Source organism: Lolium rigidum, chromosome 3 (genome assembly GCF_022539505.1).
Source record: "Lolium rigidum isolate FL_2022 chromosome 3, APGP_CSIRO_Lrig_0.1, whole genome shotgun sequence".
NCBI lineage: Eukaryota > Viridiplantae > Streptophyta > Magnoliopsida > Poales > Poaceae > Lolium > Lolium rigidum.
Genome location: NC_061510.1, coordinates 349,792,686 through 349,814,137, shown reverse-complemented (window position 1 = coordinate 349,814,137; position 21,452 = coordinate 349,792,686). Strand labels below are relative to the sequence as shown.

The 21,452-nt window shown below is 42.1% G+C and overlaps 1 protein-coding gene across 1 annotated transcript; it reads left to right on the top strand.

Annotated features, from left to right (window-relative positions):
* The first annotated feature begins 19,508 nt into the window (after positions 1-19,508).
* On the top strand, positions 19,509-21,452 carry LOC124697205. The gene is made up of 2 exons (XM_047229829.1): positions 19,509-20,658; positions 21,388-21,452. Exons 1-2 carry the CDS (start codon positions 19,509-19,511, stop codon positions 21,450-21,452), a joined length of 1,215 nt encoding a protein of 404 aa, XP_047085785.1.

The following is a 21,452-nucleotide window of genomic DNA, read 5'->3' as shown; positions in this document are numbered from 1 at the left end:
GAATCCCTCTCCGGCAGGGTGCCGGAGGAGATCTCCGAGAATCCCCCGAGATGGGATCGGCGGCGGCGTCTCCGGAAGGTTTTCCGTATCGTGGTTTTTCGCATCGGGGGTTTCGCGACGGAGGCTTTAAGTAGGCGGAAGGGCAGAGTCGGGGGCCGGACGAGGGGGCCACACCATAGGGCGGCGCGGGCCCCCCGGGCCGCGCCGCCACGTGGTGTCGCCACCTCGTGGCCCCACTTCGTATGTTCTTCGGTCTTCCGGAAGCTCCGTGGAAAAATAGGCCCCTGGGTCTTTGTTTCGTCCAATTCCGAGAATATTTCGTTACTAGGATTTCGAAACCAAAAACAGCGTAAAACGAGAACTGGCACTTCGGCATCTTGTTAATAGGTTAGTTCCGGAAAATGCACGAATATGACATAAAGTGTGCATAAAACATGTAGGTATCATCAATAATATGGCATAGAACATAAGAAATTATCGATACGTCGGAGACGTATCAGCATCCCCAAGCTTAGTTCTCGCTCGTCCCGAGCAGGTAAAACGATAACAAAGATAATTTCTGAAGTGATATGCCATCATAACCTTGATCATACTATTTGTAAACATATGTAGTGAATGCAGCGATCAAAACAATGGTAATGACATGAGTAAACAAGTGAATCATATAGCAAAGACTTTTCATGAATAGTACTTCAAGACAAGTATTAATAAGTCTTGCATAAGAGTTAACTCATAAAGCAATAAATCAAAGTAAAGGTATTGAAGCAACACAAAGGAAGATTAAGTTTCAGCGGTTGCTTTCAACTTGTAACATGTATATCTCATGGATAATTGTCAACATAGAGTAATATAACAAGTACAATATGCAAGTATGTAGGAATCAATGCACAGTTCACACAAGTGTTTGCTTCTTGAGGTGGAGAGAGATAGGTGAACTGACTCAACATAAAAGTAAAAAGAATGATCCTTCAAAGAGGAAAGCATCGATTGCTATATTTGTGCTAGAGCTTTTATTTTGAAAACATGAAACAATTTTGTCAACGGTAGTAATAAAGCATATTCGTTATGTACATTATATCTTACAAGTTGCAAGCCTCATGCATAGTATACTAATAGTGCCCGCACCTTGTCCTAATTAGCTTGGACTACCGGATCTTTGCAATGCACATGTTTTAACCAAGTGTCACAATGGGGTACCTCCATGCCGCCTGTACAAAGGTCTAAGGAGAAGGCTCGCATTTTGGATTTCTCGCTTTTGATTATTCTCAACTTAGACATCCATACCGGGACAACATGGACAACAGATAATGGACTCCTCTTTAATGCATAAGCATGTGGCAACAATTATTATTCTCATATGAGATTGAGGATATATGTCCAAACCGAAACTTCCACCATGAATCATGGCTTTAGTTAGCGGCCCAAAGTTCTTCTCTAACAACATGCATGCTCCAACCATAAAGGTGGTAGATCTCTCTTACTTCGGACAAGACGGACATGCATAGCAACTCACATGATATCCAACAAAGAATAGTTGATGGCGTCCCCGAAACATGGTTATCGCACAACAAGCAACTTAATAAGAGATAAAGTGCATAAGTACATATTCAATACCACAATAGTTTTTTAAGCTATTTGTCCCATGAGCTATATATTGCAAAGGTGAATGATGGAATTTTAAAGGTAGCACTCAAGCAATTTACTTTGGAATGGCGGATAAATACCATGTAGTAGGTAGGTATGGTGGACACAAATGGCATAGTGGTTGGCTCAAGTATTTTGGATGCATGAGAAGTATTCCCTCTCGATACAAGGTTTAGGCTAGCAAGGTTATTTGAAACAAACACAAGGATGAACGGTACAACAAAAACTCACATAAAAGACATATGGTAAACATTATAAGACTCCATACCATCTTCCTTGTTATTCAAAACTCAATACTAGATATTATCTAGACTCTAGAGAAACCAAATATGCAAACCAAATTAGCAAGCTCTAAGTATTTCTTCATTAATGGGTGCAAAGTATATGATGCAAGAGCTTAAACATGAGCACAACAATTGCCAAGTATCACATTATCCAAGACATTTTAGAATTACTACATGTATCATTTTCCAATTCCAACCATATAACAATTTAACGAAGAAGAAACTTCGCCATGAATACTATGAGTAGAGCCTAAGGACATATTTGTCCATATGCTACAGCGGAGCGTGTCTCTCTCCCATAAAGTGAATGCAAGGATCCATTTTATTCAAACAAAACAAAAAACAAAAACAAACCGACGCTCCAAGCAAAATGCATAAGATGTGACGGAATAAAAATATAGTTTCAGGGGAGGAACCTGATAATGTTGTCGATGAAGAAGGGGATGCCTTGGGCATCCCCAAGCTTAGACGCTTGAGTCTTCTTATAATATGCAGGGGTGAACCACCGGGGCATCCCCAAGCTTAGAGCTTTCACTCTCCTTGATCATGTTGCATCATACTCCTCTCTTGATCCTTGAAAACTTCCTCCACACCAAACTCGAAACAACTCATTAGAGGGTTAGTGCATAATAAAAATTCACATGTTCAGAGGTGACACAATCATTCTTAACACTTCTGGACATTGCATAAAGCTACTGGACATTAATGGATCAAACAAATTTATCCAACATAGCAAAAGAGGCAATGCGAAATAAAAGACAGAATCTGTCAAAACAGAACAGTCCGTAAAGATGGATTTTATTAGGCCACCAGACTTGCTCAAACGAAAATGCTCAAATTGAATGAAAGTTGCGTACATATCTGAGGATCATGCTCGTAAATTGGCTTAATTTTCTGAGCTACCTACAGGGAGATAGACCCAGATTCGTGACAGCAAAGAAATCTGGAACTGCGCAGTAATCCAAATCTAGTACTTACTTTTCTATCAAAGACTTTACTTGGCACAACAAAACATAAAACTAAGATAAGGAGAGGTTTCTACAGTAGTAAACAACTTCCAAGACACAAATATAAAACAAAAATACTGTAGTAAAAACATGGGTTGTCTCCCATAAGCGCTTTTCTTTAACGCCTTTCAGCTAGGCGCAGAAAGTGTATCTCAAGTAACATCGAGAGACGAAGCATCAACATCATAATTTGTTCTAATGATAGAATCATAAGGTAACTTCATTCTCTTTCTAGGGAAGTGTTCCATACCTTTCTTGAGAGGAAATTGATATTTAATATTACCTTCCTTCATATCAATAGTAGCACCAACGGTTCGAAGAAAAGGTCTTCCCAATATAATGGGGCAAGATGCATTGCATTCAATATCCAAGACAACAAAATCAACGGGGACAAGGTTATTGTTAACCATAATATGAACATTATCAACTTTCCCCAAAGCTTTCTTTTTAGCATTATCAGCGAGATTAACATCCAGATAACAGTTTTTCAATGGTGGCAAGTCAAGCATATCATAGACTTTTTTAGGCATAACAGAAATACTTGCACCAAGATCACATAAAGCATTACAATAAAAATCTTTAACTCTCATTTTAATGATGGGCTCCCAACCATCCTCTAGATTTCTAGGAATAGAAGTTTCAAGTTTTAGTTTCTCTTCTCTAGCTTTTATGAGAGTATTTGTAATATGTTTTGTGAAAGCCAAATTTATAGCGCTAGCATTGGGACTTTTAGCAAGTTTTTGCAAGAACTTTATAACTTCAGAGATGTGGCAATCATCAAAATCTAAATCATTACAATCTAAAGCAATGGGATTATCATCCCCAAGGTTGGAAAAAATTTCAGCAGTTTTATCACAAGCAGTTTCAGCAGTTTTAGCAGTTTCAGGTAATTTTGCGCGCTTTGCACTAGGAGTAGAAGCATTGCCAACACCAATTATTTTATCATTGATAGTAGGAGGTGCAGCAACATATGAATCATTAGCTTTGCTAGTGGTGGTAATAGTCCAAACTTTAGCTACATTTTCCTTTTTAGCTAGTTTTTCATTTTCTTCTCTATCCCATCTAGCACGCAGTTCAGCCATTAATCTTATATTCTCATTAATTCTAACTTGGATGGCATTTGCTGTAGTAACAATTTTATTTTCAATATCCCTATTAGGCATAACTTTCGATTTCAAAAGATCAACATCAGAGGCAAGACTATCAACTCTAGAAACAAGAATATCAATTTTATTGAGCTTTTCCTCAACAGATTTATTAAAGGCAGTTTGTGTACTAATAAATTCTTTAAGCATGGCTTCAAGTCCAGGGGGTGTATTCCTATTTTGGTTGTAAGAATTCCCATAAGAATTAGCATAACCGTTACCATTATTATAAGGATATGGCCTATAGTTATTACTAGAATTGTTCCGATAAGCATTGTTGTTGAAATTATTATTTTTAATGAAGTTTACATCAACATGTTCTTCTTGGGCAACCAATGAAGCTAATGGAACATTATTAGGATCAACATTAGTCCTATCATTCGCAAGCATAGACATAATAGCATCAACCTTATCATTCAAGGAAGAGGATTCTTCAACGAATTTACCTTCTTACCTTGTGGAGCTCTTTCCGTGTGCCATTCAGAGTAATTAATCATCATATTATCAAGGAGCTTTGTTGCTTCACCAAGAGTGATGGACATAAAGGTACCTCCAGCAGCTGAATCCAATAAATTACGCGAAGAAAAATTTAGTCCTCGCATAGAAGGTTTGGATGATCATCCAAGTAGTCGATCCATGGGTTGGGCAATTTTTAACCAGAGATTTCATTCTTTCCCAAGCTTGAGCAACATGTTCATTATCCAATTGTTTAAAATTCATTATGCTACTCCTCAAAGATATAATTTTAGCAGGGGGATAATATCTACCAATAAAAGCATCCTTGCATTTAGTCCAGGAATCAATACTATTCTTAGGCGAGAGATAGCAACCAATCTTTAGCTCTTCCTCTTAATGAGAAAGGAAACAATTTTAATTTTATAATGTCACCATCTACATCTTTATACTTTTGCATTTCACATAGTTCAACAAAATTATTGAGATGGGCAGCAACATCATCAGAACTAACACCAGAAAATTGCTCTCGCATAACAAGATTCAGTAAAGCAGGTTTAATTTCAAAGAATTCTGCTGTAGTAGCAGGTGGAGCAATGGGTGTGCATAAGAAATCATTATTATTTGTGCTAGTGAAGTCACACAACTTAGTATTTTCAGGGTTGGCCATTTTAGTAATAGTAAATAAAGCAAACTAGATAAAGTAAATGCAAGTAAACTAATTTTTTTGTGTTTTTGATATAGCAAACAAGACAGTAAATAAAGTAAAGCTAGCAACTAATTTTTTTGTGTTTTGATATAATGCAGCAAACAAAGTAGTAAATAAAATAAAGCAAGACAAAAACAAAGTAAAGAGATTGAGAAGTGGAGACTCCCTTGCAGCGTGTCTTGATCTCCCCAGCAACGGCGCCGGAAAAGAGCTTGATGGCGTGTATTTCACACGTTCGTTGGGCAACCCCAAGAGGAAGGTATGATGCGCACAGCAGCAAGTTTTCCCTCGGAAAGAAACCAAGGTTTATCGAACCAGGAGGAGCCAAGAAGCACGTTGAAGGTTGATGGCGGCGGGATGTAGTGCGGCGCAACACCAGGGATTCCGGCGCCAACGTGGAACCCGCACAACACAACCAAAGTACTTTGCCCCAACGAAACAGTGAGGTTGTCAATCTCACCGGCTTGCTGTAACAAAGGATTAACCGTATTGTGTGGAAGATGATTGTTTGCAGAGAAAACAGTAAAACAAGTATTGCAGCAGATTTGTATTTCAGTATTAAAGAATGGACCAGGGTCCACAGTTCACTAGAGGTGTCTCTCCCATAAGATAAAAGCATGTTGGGTGAACAAATTACAGTCGGGCAATTGACAAATAGAGAGGGCATAACAATGCACATACATGACATGATAAGTATAGTGAGATTTAATTGGGCATTACGACAAAGTCAATAGACCGCCATCCAACTGCATCTATGCCTAAAAAGTCCACCTTCAGGTTATCATCCGAACCCCCTCCAGTATTAAGTTGCTAACAACAGACAATTGCATTAAGTATGGTGCGTAATGTAATCAACAACTACATCCTCGGACATAGCGCCAATGTTTTATCCCTAGTGGCAACAAGCACAACACAACCTTAGAACTTTCTGTCATCTGTCCCGGTGTCAATGCGGGCATGAACCCACTATCGAGCATAAATACTCCCTCTTGGAGTTAAAAGTAAAAACTTGGCCAGAGCCTCTACTAGTAACTGGAGAGCATGCAAGATCATAAACAACACATATGTAATAACTTGATAATTAACATGACATGGTATTCTCTATCCATCGGATCCCGACAAACACAACATATAGAATTACGGATAGATGATCTTGATCATGTTAGGCAGCTCACAAGATCCAACAATGAAGCACAATGAGGAGAAGACAACCATCTAGCTACTGCTATGGACCCATAGTCCAGGGGTGAACTACTCACTCATCACTCCGGAGGCGACCATGGCGGTGTAGAGTCCTCCGGGAGATGAATCCCCTCTCCGGCGAGGGTGCCGGAGGAGATCTCCAGAATCCCCCGAGATGGGATCGGCGGCGGCGGCGTCTCCGGAAGGTTTTCCGTATCGTGGTTTTTCGCATCGTGGGTTTCGCGACGGAGGCTTTAAGTAGGCGGAAGGGCAGAGTCGGGGGCCGGACGAGGGGGCCACACCATAGGGCGGCGCGGGCCCCCCGGGCCGCGCCGCCACGTGGTGTCGCCACCTCGTGGCCCCACTTCGTATGTTCTTCGGTCTTCCGGAAGCTCCGTGGAAAAATAGGCCCCCGGGTCTTTGTTTCGTCCAATTCCGAGAATATTTCGTTACTAGGATTTCGAAACCAAAAACAGCGAGAAACGAGAACCGGCACTTCGGCATCTTGTTAATAGGTTAGTTCCAGAAAATGCACGAATATGACATAAAGTGTGCATAAAACATGTAGGTATCATCAAGAATATGGCATAGAACATAAGAAATTATCGATACGTCGGAGACGTATCACGCAACTTCACATATGATCCTTTGATTGTGCTTGCTTGACGAAGTCTTGTAGATTGCTCCCCCATAAAACACCATGTGAGAGCTTCTTCTTCGGCGCAACTTCACATATCCATGATCACCATATGGATGGCAAGAGACAATCAAAGGATCTCTTCGAGATGGCTCATCTTGAACTAGCACTTCATTTCTTCATGGCAAGCTTCAAGCATATGATCTCTTCGAGTTGGCTCATCTTGAACTTGCACTTCATTAAGTTGATGTCTTGAAGTAACTTTAGGGCTCACTTCATATTCATCTTCAAGACATACTTGACACTTGATATCCTTCATCAATTTCTTCTTATTGCAACCTTGAAGCCAACATATGGTTCAAGGATTGCCTATGGACAACTCCTACAAATATAACTCAATGCAAACATTAGTCCATAGGGATTGTCATTAATTGCCAAAACCACACATGGGGGCTCCATGCACTTTCAATCTCCCCCATTTTGGTAATTGATGACAATCTCTTTGAGAGGGTTTATATAAGAAATTTAAGTAACAAACAAGTTGAATATATAGAGCAAACTCCCCCATAATATATGCATGTGTGAATGATCTTGACTTTCATTGCATATATTGGCATTCAAAGCCTAGTGGAGTTTCCTCTAAATATTCAACTATGCAAAGCAACAAGATGCAATGCAATAAAGGCACATGCTTAAGCACAAAGCAAAGACATAACCAAATTCCTTAAACCCTCCAAACTTCTCCCCCATTGGCACCAATTGCCGAAATGGGTGAAAAATTTAGAAGGCCAATATAGTGAGAGTTCCTCCATAGCGTGTGCATTTCTCATAATTTGAGTGGAATCAAATGCACGTATCCAATAACGAATATTCGGAAGGAATCACACCATAGATAGGATCAACGATTGCAAAAAGATAACAAAGTCAAGAAGCTTCAAAAAATGAAGCAAGCAACCAAATGAACCACAAAGAAGATACCAAAAGACAGATAGATATTATGATAGGATCAAGAAGATTGCTCTAAATAATATGAGGAAGCTCCCCAAGGTTTATGCACAAAACTAGACAATTTGCATTGGAGTATAAAGTGCACAAACATGGAATCATCACTCCCATAATATCATTCAAAACAAAAAATACCAAGTGAATCAAACTGTAATGATCACCACAAAATAGTGCCTTAAATAAAATGAGGAAGCTCCCCAAGGTACATGCATAAATTAAAATGTTGCATTTGAATGCAATATGCATAACATGGAATCCTCACTCCCTCATTACCATTTAAAACACAAACATTTGCAATAGATCATAGATAGAAAATTAAGCTTAACACTTGCAACAAACAAATAGTTGAGCAACAAGTAAGAGGCACCATAATAAAAAGGCTCAACCAAGAGGATATGTGAAAGGCATGATAAAGCATATTATAAGACTATTACAAGGATGAAAAAAAACATCATCATAGTCTTCAATGAATTATATTGCTTAGCATGACCAATCAACACGCAATAAATAAATAAGATATCAAAAGGAGATGTATCATCTCTTATGTGTATAAGTTTCTCTAAGTGGGCAATATCACAAAGATATTTATCCACAAAGAAACATGCACACACAAAATAGATATGCAACAAATATAGCATGATATCCAAGACGAAGTCATGCAATATACCAATAAGAATTTTTGCTTATTAGCATGGCCAAAGGCTCAATTTTATCTTATTGTACATTCATGAACTTCAACCACAAACATCTAAAATACATCACAAATATCAACAAGGGAAAGAAGATAGTTGGGATGCATTGAGAAAGTCAACAAGTATCACAAACGAGGATACCAAAAGAAATAACTAAATTTGCACTTTCATCTATATTGCACATGTGAGAGCCTTGAGGAATTGATATGCAATAAAATTGCTACATAGGCATAGGTTGGATGGATGAATCATGAGCATGATTTAATATACTTCCCAACAAATGCACTCATCTCAAATTACTCACATTCACAATAAAGAGGTTTCATTAAGAATTTTGCAAGAAGCACACTATTTGCAAATCAAGATATTCATGCCAAGATGCAACCATAAGGTTGGATACAAGAAAAATATGCATGAGAAGATACTTGTTACCAAGATAGCATTGGTGTGGATGTAGTAGATATGTGTTCGTTGACCATCCTAGCTTGCCTCAAGTTACCATTGAGTCACCACTTCTTTCCAAGAGTGAGACAAGCATCCAATGCATATCCATTGTACCTAACACAAAGGTAAGTACAAAATGGTCCCCAAACTAATTGGGTCCGAAGTAGTTAGACACACTACAACATATAGGACAAACTCCACAATACTATGTGCATATAGATATGAAATTGAATTTCATGCACATCTTAATCAAATTAGGATTTGATGGAGTTTACCCTATATATTGGATCAAAGAAAGTAACACATGCCATAAGATATACATATATTAAATATGCATGCACAATACTTTCAAGAACCAAAGGAAGATACAATTTGGACAAAACACCAAATAAATCAAGAGACAATGGTTGCCCAAATTATATCAAAGAATCAAATCAACACAAGATTTACTCCAAAGACTTATCTCATAATAAGAAGCTAATTAAGCCTAAGCACAAAGGAATGAGATAACCAACTCCCAAGAGAGCAAGGTTCCAACAAATAAACCAAACCCTCGACACTTTTTATGATGGCACAACGTACCAAAAAGAAAATTTTATGTCTCCCAAAACCAAATTTTTGATAATGATCAAGAGATGTTAAGCATTCTAATAAATATAGAAGAGCTCCCCCAATATTGGTGCATTATCTAGGATTTGGCATATGAATATAAAATGCACAAAACTGGGATCATCACGCTACCTATATCTACTAAAATGCTAAAAAAGTTTGAATAGACAAATTAGATCCATAAGATACAAGGAAGACACATGGGAGTCAAAGCACAAAAAATTCATGGCAATAAATAAGGCAATTTAAACACAAGAGCCAATGTAGATATGATCAATAAATATCTACCTCATAATAATTACCAATTGTCCTAGGACAAGAGGTATTAGGAAATATTTCCCGGTGGTAGTTTGTAAGTATACATAAGATCATATTTACAACGAATAAAGCATATGGTAAAAGATAAGAGTTAACCATCATGCAAAGATAGTTTCTTGATAGCTTCATTTAGTCATACCAACATGCAAAGCAATTAATAGTATTCATACCAACATGCAAAGCAATTAATAGTATTCATACCAACATGCAAAGAAATTAATAGTATTCATACCAACATGCAAAGCAATTAATAGTATGACTTGAAGCACATGGTTTTCCAAAAAAAAATGTATTGAGGGACACGTTGTGAAAAACCATGCCAAGAAAACTTTCACAAATAAGATCCACAAAGATATTAGCAATGAAGCCATTTAAACAAATTGGAACTTGTTTGAGCAAACATGCCACATAGGAGAGAGATAATTTACGATATCAAGTCTATGTGACACAACCTCAAATGTTCACATTTTCTAGGCTTGTAATATGCACAAAGCTTATTACTCCCCCATAATGTGATAAGGAATTTATTTTCACAAGAGGCAAATAAGATCCAACTAGAGATATTAATGGACATTAGAATTTGAATTTCTCATGAATATGACATACCACATAGAGACTAGATAATCTTGCATTATCAATTCTAAGTTATATTCCTCATGTACACACATTGTTAGGATCATGAAATTCCCAAAGGAATATCACTCCCCCAAAATGGGATAGTCCATTAATCGCTCATAAGAGCCATATAAGATACAACAAGATGCAAAATGGCTCCAACACAAACACAAATACATGGTGTGCAACCCAACATGCATAGACTTGATTTCTCAAGAAAAGCAAGTAGGAAGCACAACATATACAAACACATGTTAGGAACAAAACTAACACATGCTAAGGGGCGAGTAACTTTCAATATAAATGAGTTGAGCACAAGTTACCGCAAGGAGGAACATTGGATATATGATAGAAGCAAGATAATCAAAAGACTTGGCTTGAGATACTATAAATGATGAAGATCCCTTAATTCTTCATGATGTAGCCAAGTCTCAAATGCCCTCCAATAAGCACCTATTGATCAAGTTTTGGATTGTTGGTCCCCAACTAAGTTGGGTCCAAAGAGGTTAGTCACAATAGGCTTGGCAACCCAAATGGTTCTTTTCTTGACACCACTTTGAGCACCAACATATTTGGCAAACACATTGCCACCCTCATCCTTACGAAGAGAATAAACATCATCAATGGTGATAGAGTTGGATGAGGTACCAATAGTGCAAAAGGAGGAGATGTGGCCCTTCTCACGGCATATGTAGCAAGTTCTTTTCTTCTCCTTCTTCTCACTAGATTTCTCCACAATGGGAGCATTGGCTTGATTCTTCTTGGGAAGTGGCATTTCTTCAACTTGAGGTTGAATATGAGTTTGAGCTTGAGGCCGCGTCCCTTTTTGCTTCTTCTTCAAAGGGCAAGATCTAACATGATGCCCTTCAATTTTGCACTTGAAGCAAACAATCTTGGCCGGGTCTTTGACTTGTAATTGGCCCTTCTTAGTATTGTTGTTCTTGGACTTGTTCTTGTTGTTGGAGTTGAATCCAAGTCCACTCTTGTCATTGGGGGATTGTTGCACACTTAACATCTTGTCAAGTTTGCATTTCCCTTCATGACCCTTTACCAAGTCGTTCTTCAAAGAAGAGACTTGGGCCTTGAGCTCTTTGATTTCCTCTACATGGTTAGCAACAACACAAGTACTAGAGGAAGTAGAACCTTCATTGTTAGAGCAACAAGGCAAGGAAGATAATTCATCACAAGATTTAGCAATATTATGAGTGGATGAATTACTAGGACTAGCACATGGCAATATAACATTTTGAGTATTAGTGCTAGTACCCACATGAGGCTCACAAGGTGTTTCCTTAGATATTATAGCCTCATGAGCTAACTTTAGCCTTATCATGAGAGGATAGAAGATCCTCATAGGAGCTAGAAAGCTTTCCATGATTTTCTTCCAATTTCCCATAATTGCTAGTTAGCAATTTAAGTTGAGCCCTTAGCTCAACATTCTCCTTCAAGATAGATGCTTCACAAGAAGTAGAGTTAGTAGCACAAGCATCATTATTAATAGAAATGGGAGAAGGCAAGTTGTCATGCTCTTTTAGATATGAAGCTTGTAGTTGCTCATATGACTTGGTGAGGATAGAGTGTTCGCTCTCCAAGGCCTTGTGGGCCTTGTCTAGATCATCTAGATCCTTAACAAGTTTATCATGACCAACACCAACTTTGGACTTTTCATTTTTAAGCAATTTTAATTTAGCTTTAGCATGGTCTCTTTCTTTAGTGAGTTTAGCAAATATTTCATTTTGAGACACCTCAAGGGTTTCAAGTTGCTCCTCAAGAGAGGCTACGGTCTCTTGTTCTTCTTCAAGGTCATTCTTTAAAGATGCTACATCATCGGCATACTCTCGTTCAAGAGCACCCTTTTTATCAATGGTGTTATCATGCATCCAAATAAGTTTTTGGCTCTCAATAGCGGTAGTCAAGATTTCAAAGAAGTGAGAGCTAGCAATTTTATCTTTGTAAAGAACCTTGAATACACTCTCACCTTTATCGCGTAGAGAGACAACCCAATCCTCTTCTTCATATTCATCCTCATCCTTATCACCACGAGAAATATTAGGTTCCATGGTAGGAGGTACCGTGGAACCCTTGGCCATAAGGCATATATGAGGACCGTGAGATAAAGATGAGGAGTTACTTGAGGCTCCTTTCAAGATCTTGTCTTGACCAATAGAATCTTTGGTTTCCTCTACATTGTTAGTCACACAACAACTAGAGGAAATAGAAGCATTTTTATCATGGCCACAAGACAAAGCAAGCATATCATCATGAGATTTATTCAAGCAACTTACACATGATATGCAAGGACTATCAACACAAGCATGTAGATGATTTCTAGTGCTAGATGTGTTTATGTCCATAGATGAAGCGTTGCAATGAGATAGAGATGATGAATCATCAATAGTAAGCTCAATATCAACATTGCAATTTTCATCACCACTCACCATATCATTACCTTGTGTCTTACCACACTTTGGTGAAGTGGATGAAGATGAGAACTCATCACGGCCAGAAGTGGAAGCAATACAATCATCCTCAATAATATTGGACACATCATATTTGTCTTGAAGCTTTGTCCATAATTCATGAGCGCTCCCAAAAGGCATGATTGAAGAAGTAACTACATTGCTCACAACAATGGAAAACACATGAGAAGCAAGAGCATCGAGACAAGAGTTTTTCTTATCCTCATAAGATAATTTTTGGGGATCCTTAGGAGAAGAAAAACCCATGTCAAGAAATCGCTCCATGTTCGGGGAGATACCCCGCAAAATATTAAGCACATAAATTTTCCATAGATCATAATTTGTGCCATCAAATATAAACAAGTTATTGTGATCTAATCCCCTAACCGACATCTTTACTCTCAAGGCGGTGAAGCCTAAGAATGAGAGACTTTGCTCTGATACCAATTGAAAGGACACAGATGTCGCCTAGAGGGGGGGGGGGTGAATAGGCGATTTAAAACTTTTACGAGATGGGCTTAACAAATGCGGAATAAAACTAGCGTTTACTTTGTCAAGCCCAAAGCCTACGTACTATTGTTCACCTATGTGCACCAACAACTTATTCTAAGCAATGGTTCACCTATGTGCACCAACAACTTATGCTAAGCAATACAAGCAAGTATGTGATAGCAATATATATATATAACTTCAATCACGATGGCTATCACAAGGTAAAGTGCATAAGTAAAGAGCTCGGGTATAGAGATAACCGAGGCACGCGGGAGACGATGATTTATCCCGGAGTTCACACTCTTGCGAGTGCTAATCTCCGGTGGAGAGGTGCGGTTGCTTAGTGCTCCCGAACGCCACAAGAGGCTCACCTTGAGGTGTGGTTGCTCGATTCACACCAACGCCACAAAGGCCTCACCCCAAGATGCGGTACTCACACCACACACTGAACGCCACGAAGGCGCCTCACCTAAATCTTCGGTGACCCTCGCCACAAAGGCCTAGGTCACGGTTCCACTAAGGGATTTCCTTCGAGGCGGAAACCGGGCCTTACACAAAGTTTGGGGCACACATCCACAACTTAATTGGAGGCTCCCAACAAATCGCCACAAAGGCCTAGAATTCGTCTAGGGTTCCAAGAATCCAAGAGTAACAACTTTCTTGCTTTCACCTCCACGAATCACCGTGAAGAACTCAAACCGATGCACCAAATGCAATGGAAAGAACACCACAAAGATGCTCAAGTCCTTCTCTCTCAAATTCCAACAAAGCTACAAAAGCTATTGGGGGAATAAGAGAGGAAGAACAAAGGAATTCACAAAGAACACCAAGATCAAGATCTAGAGAGTTCCACTCACAAAGAGATGGATTTGATTGGTAGAAATGTAGATCTAGATCTCCTCTTCCTTTTCCCTCAAATGGATTCAAGAATCATTGGAGGAGTAGAGGGATGAGGCAAGCTCTCAAGGTCAACAATGGTGGAGAGCAAAAGGAGAAAGAAGAAGTGGGGAGAAAGAGGAGGAAGAAGGCCTTAAATAGGGGTCTTAGATTTCTGCCCGTTGGGGCCAAAATCGCGACAGGCCGGCAGTGCCGGCCTTGTTCCACCGGCAGTGCCGGGGTGGCCGGCAGTGCTGGTCTTTTTCCACCGGCAGTGCCGGCCCGGCGGCAGTGCCGGGGTGTTCCCGGCGGCAGTTCCGGCCCCCAGTTTTTTGTCAAACACCCGATACGAAAACCTCAAGAACTTTTGCATCCGGACTCCGATTTTGATGATCTTGGGCTCGTTTCGAAGCTAGTAACAAGCTCTACAAGATCATGCAGGGAACCATCATAGTACAGCAAAGTAGGATAGAAACAAATGGATAAAGGTTTTACCTATCTATAAACAGCAAACCGGTAAAACCTCCAATATGGAAAATGCAACAACTTGAGTTAGGAAACTCGGATTTAGGTGAAACCAATTTTGCTGTAAAGAAGATGATAAGAGCTACCCCACAAAGAGTGAAAATATTAAGAACAAGTGGGGTAGGTTTTTCTATGTATTTTAGAGTGAAACCTCTCAATACGAGAAACCGAGAAAAACTCCAATATCGAAAACGCAACAAGTGATTCATGCGGAATCCGTTTTCGATGAACTAGAGCTTGTCATGAGAATAAGCACAAGCTCTAAAACACCATATGGATAAGATCCAAATAACAACCAAGAAAGATGATGCAAGGATGCAAAGGTTTGAGCTCTCCAAAGGATACGATCGAGTTACTCACTCGAGAGCCCTCTTGATAGTACGGCAACTAAACTATAAACCGGTCTCCAACTACACCATGAGACCGGTGAGAAAGAAACCCTATCAAGAGCAAACCTTAACCTTGCACATTCCACTTGAGCTTGATGATGATGGTCTTGACCGCAACAAGATGGAACGCCTCTCTTGATTGTGCTTGCTTGACGAAGTCTTGTAGATTGCTCCCCCATAAAACACCATGTGAGAGCTTCTTCTTCGGCGCAACTTCACATATGATCCTTTGATTGTGCTTTCTTGACAAAGTCTTGTAGATTGCTCCCCCATAAAACACCATGTGAGAGCTTCTTCTTCGGCGCAACTTCACATATCCATGATCACCATATGGATGGCAAGAGACAATCAAAGGATCTCTTCGAGATGGCTCATCTTGAACTAGCACTTCATTTCTTCATGGCAAGCTTCAAGCATATGATCTCTTCGAGTTGGCTCATCTTGAACTTGCACTTCATTAAGTTGATGTCTTGAAGTAACTTTAGGGCTCACTTCATATTCATCTTCAAGACATACTTGACACTTGATATCCTTCATCAATTTCTTCTTATTGCAACCTTGAAGCCAACATATGGTTCAAGGATTGCCTATGGACAACTCCTACAAATATAACTCAATGCAAACATTAGTCCATAGGGATTGTCATTAATTGCCAAAACCACACATGGGGGCTCCATGCACTTTCACAAAGGCAGACTGCTCCTCAGATATAATATCTGGTAAGATGACCTTTAATCTATTTGCGGCCACCTTGGAAGCTATCTTATAGATAACGTTACAAAGGCTAATTGGGTGAAATTGCCCCAACTCCTTCGGACTAGCAACATTTGGTATTAACACAATGAACGTTTTGTTGATGCATTCAGGACTGTCAGTGCCTGCCAGAACCCTCAGAACTGCCTCGGTCACCTCCTCCCCACACACCTCCCAATTTCTCTGAAAAAAGTGGGCTGGAAAACCGTCCGGCCCCGACGACTTTGTCGGGTACATTTGACCTCCTTTGTCGAGAACGGAGCATCGAGCTTTGTGTCCATTTGTGAGCACACTTTCCTGGGAACACAATCAAGCACTTCCTCCATATCTTAAACCCCCTCAGTGGTATAAAGATGCTGATAGAAATCATTGGCAACTCGACCCATTTCCTCTTCATCAGATGTAACCAAGCCATTCGGCTTAAGAAATTCAGCAATCTGATTCTTCCTTTTCCTCTGACTCGCTCGCAAGTGGAAAACTTAGTATTCTTATCACCTTCCGCAAGCCATTGGATACGAGATCGTTTCCTCCACATAACCTCCTCTCGGTGCAGAACCTCCCCTAATTTTTCAACAATCTTCAGCTCCTCATGAGATGGTCTTGTTCTACCCGGATGACTCCGCAAAGCAGCAAGCTCCTGCTGCAGTGTGCGGATCTTTTGACGTACGCTTCCAAATGTTTCCTTTCCCCATGTCAACATACTGGTAGACACTGTATTCAACTTGTCCCGCAGCTCGGACACATTCGCACACCTCCTGTCCGACCTCCACGAATCTGCAAGGAACTTGGAGAACTCCTCGTGCGACTCCCACATAACCTCGTAGCGGAACAGGCCAGCTGCCTGCCTATGCCGGTTTTGAGGGACCAAGTGCAAAAGGATAGGTAAGTGATCCGAAGTTGCAAAACTAGGGAGATGGTGTAACTCTGCCTCCTGAAAAAAGCACACCAAGATGGCGTAGCCAAAGCTCGATCCAACCTCACACGGCAATAGCTTCCTCCTGACACTTTCTCTTCGAAAGTCCATGGTACTCCCTTGAAACCCAAGTCACATAAGCCACACATATCCACTGCATCCCAGAAGCTCAGAATTTGGCTCCCGCTCCGCTCGCTAACCCCCATATGCTCCTCCTGGTGGAGAACTTCATTGAAATCTCTCATACACAACCACGGCATGTCATTCGTTGCTCGAATAAATTTCAGCATATCCCAGATTTTATGTCTTTTGCTAACCTGGGCTTCCCCATAGACCTCCGTAAAACGCCAAGGATCCCTCCCATGTTCTGTAACAATCATATCTAGATGGTACTGACAGTAAGGTTAAAACTCAAGCTTTATTGAATCATGCCAAAACACACCAATACCTCCACTTCTACCAGAGCTACTAACAGCGAAACTCTTACTAAACCCTAGGGTATTTGATAGAACCTCCACTCGCTCCTTCTGTAATTGGGTCTCCACCACAAAAAGGATTGAGGGAGTATGCTTCTCCGTCAACAAATGGAGATCTTTGACTGTCGCCGCCCCGCCGAGACCACGACAATTTAAGCCTAACACACTCATTGAGACTGGCGATCCTCCTTCCCGGAGGTCGCCTCAGCAGTCACGCTTTTCTTAGGAGTTTGGTGTTTCTTGGAGCATTTCTGTTCCTGGGCTGAAGGAGGCGGAGGTGGAGTTCCTCCCTTGGTGCATAGTTCTTGCCCGGTTCCTGTGCATCAAAATCCAGCTTCTTTTGAGCTCCTCAGTCAGTTACTGGTATGATTACACCAGGTTCTTTCCACTGCAGCAATAATGGTGCAACAGCACCACTGGCACCCACACAGCTTGTACCCTTACCAGGACTCACTTCCGTCGACGATCTCTTCCTGTTTTCATAGGTAACAGCCCCACGGCCTCGACCTCCATCGCGGCCTCCTCGCATGCCACTCCGCCCACCACGTCCAACTCCTCTTTCTCCTTGGTTATCCAGGTCCGGCCCCTGCTTCTCCCAACCCGACTGCTCCCCCCCCCCCCACCATTGAGCTGTCCACGGTTCCAAGGTGTATCCGCTAGGAGCCATTTACCATAGCCCTCCAAGCCCGAAGAGTGCATCCCCGACCCCGAGCCACACTCCTCCTTCTCATGCCCCAACAAGCCACAGACGGCACAGAAACGGGGAAGTTTCTCGTATTTCACTCGCATTACCACATGCACCTCTCCCTCAGGCTTGAATGAGACAAAACGTGTTAAGCTTTTATGAACATCTAGCCAGACACGGATCCTCACAAAATCACCGGTACCCCCTCCCGAGGTATTCATATCCACCATGACAACTTCACCAATGTTAGCCCCCACGGTACTGATCATCTGTTTCTTACGGTATAATTCTGGAATGTCATGTATCTGTGCCCATGCATGAATACGGTTCAATTCCACCGCAGTCGCCCTACAGCTTCCATCATACTTCTCTATAAGCAGCCCAGGATCCCGAAAAATCCAAGGGCCCTGCTCCGTGATCGTTTTCCAATCGCCCAGACAATTTGCCTGTACAATGAATCTATTCTCCTCCGAGTCATGGAACGTTACCTCCTGGGTTGGTGCCCAACAAATTGCATCGTCTTCTTGAGGGCCGCTGCACCGAAGGGTTTCGATGTGAGGACACACATCCCGTGTGCCTTCCTTCAATGATTTCACCTTAGATTTTGCCACAAAAACTCCATCAATGTCTTCCCCCTTTTAGGTTTAGACTCCTCAGCAGATCTTCCAAAGACTCTCCCTTCCCCTCCATGGTCACCGCTTCATCTTTCTCCTCAACCGACGCCATCCCCGATCCGATCGCCGAAACCCTAGACAAGAGCACCGCCATCTCCTGGGCAGTTGAGCGCGTCAACCCCTTTGTCAGCCCGAGCAGAGACACTCACCAAAGGAGAAGCTTTGATCAGGAACGGGAGATCAGACTGCTTCGACGTCGATCGCCGCCGATCGCCAGAGCAGTAGGTAAAACCCTAAAACGGGGACTAACGGTTAAGATACCTGGTTTACTACAATTTAGCACAAATCATTTCTACTCCTAGTTTAGTTTTTTTAACGAGTTACCTTCTAACCTATTCGCAAGAGGCAACAGCCCAGCCCAGCCCATTCCTACATGTAATCAGTGTCATGACGCCGCAAAACCACCACAAAAGCAAAAAAGAAAAAGCGAAAAGGAAAAAAAAAATCCACAAGCGGGGGCGCCCTGCTCGACTTCCACCGCCGAATGCTACCCAAATCCCTCCACCAAAATCCCCAATCCCCATGGCGACGAGACCTCCTCCGCCGCTGGTCGACGACCTCATGCGCGAGATCTTCCTGCGCGTGCCGCCGCACGACCCCAGGGCCCTCGTCCGCGCCGCCGCCGGCTGCAGGAGCTGGCGCGGCATCATCTGCGACGCCGACTTCGCCCACGAGTACCGCAAGCGCCATGGGGCGCCGCCCATGCTGGGCTTCCTCTTCGAGGAACTCCACTACCCTCGCAGAGAGTTCGACGAGGCGTACTGGGTCTCCCACTTCGTCTCCACCGCGACCTTCGGCCCGCCGGCGTGTCAGGATCGCCCCTACTGGCACGCACTCGACTCCCGGCACGGCCTCGTCCTCTTCTACACCCCTCGAATGGAAGAGGAATTCGTTGTCTGCGACCTCCTCACCGGCAACCAGTGGGAAATTCACGCCAGCCCCAAGTGCGGCGACATCATGTGGTGGGAGTGGGATGAAGAGGACGGGAAACTCGAGCGCATACACTGTAATGCCGCGGTACTCTGCGCCAATGACCGATGTGACCACCTGGACTGCCATGGCGGCCCTTTCCGCGCGGCTTTGGTGGGCTCCTCCGAGGATGCATTAGTAGCCCACGCCATCGTCTACTCATCAGAGACTGGTGAGTGGAGCGACATGATCTCTGTTCAATACCCAAATTGCATCGATGGCTGCGGGCACAGTGCTGTTGTGGGGAATAGAGTCTATGTGCCGTGTCTGGAGAGTGACACTGTCTTAGAGTACAACATTGGTGAGCAAAAACTATCTGTAATTGATGCCCCGTTTGAGGACCAGGACCAGAACCAGCCGTACATTGAACTCATGGGGGTGGAGGACGGCATGCTGTTTTTTGCGTCCGTGTTGAATGCTAGACTCTACCTATGGTCAATGGAGGCTGGTCCCAGCGGAACTGCAGGATGGGCGCGACGCAGGGTCATCGAGCTTGAGCCGTTGCTCCCTCCTGCTGCCGTCTCGGAGAAGTCGGACGCCTTGCCAGTTGGTTTTGCTGAAGGTGTTAGTGTCATCTTCCTGAGAACAGAGGATGGGTTGTACACAATTGATCTCAATTCAGGCAAATGTGAGAAGGTGCACGACAGGATTCATGGTTTTTATTTGGAAAAGGTCATGCCCTACATGAGCTTCTACACTGGAGGTACAAATTAGCCCCGTATTGTTTTTTCAAACATGTAAGGGAATCATGAACACGCCATTGACTACACTATTTCAGCTCCCAATATGTCGATGAGTAGATATTTGTATGCATGTATGCATGTCTGCTTGTTTTTTTGGTTTTCTGTTTGATCGTATAGAGATGTAGGAACCCATCCGTTTTACTGCTATATTATTCATATATTGAGTTTTGTTGCAGATCTGGTTGACTGTAGGAAACTATGAGTAGTCCATGATTTTTCCTGCCATGTTTCCTTGGGTGGATTAACTAATAGTTTTTCCGTGTGGAACCCGGTCTTAGGCAGATTAAGTAGGCAGCTCAAAGAACATGGTAAATGTGTTGTTGGTGCTGTGTGTTTATGTGGCTGCTCTAGTATATATCATGCACTGGTTAGGCCATACGAGTTGGTTAACCTAGTAAAAGCTTTGCTGATCAGGCCTCACAGTACCTAGACCCAAGCGGGTATCGGGCACCCAAACCTTGTTGTGGTGTTTTGGATAGGATAACTTGGTCCCAGCCAGGCACTAGACACGTGCCTGCGATTTCATTGTTATGTACTTCCAAGTTCCAACATTCTAGTTCCAGATTGAATCATGTTCTGTTGTGGATACTTCATTCAGACAGCTAGAAACGAAATGATTTTGAGGGGAAGGGTGTGCTCCTCTCCTGCCCATCCTACCATCTTACGAAGGTTTGTCTCTTATGGTGCAGCATGGGGGCGGTTGCCGACCTCACAGCAAGCTTCGCGCGCAGTTGTTGGTGCTACTACGATATAA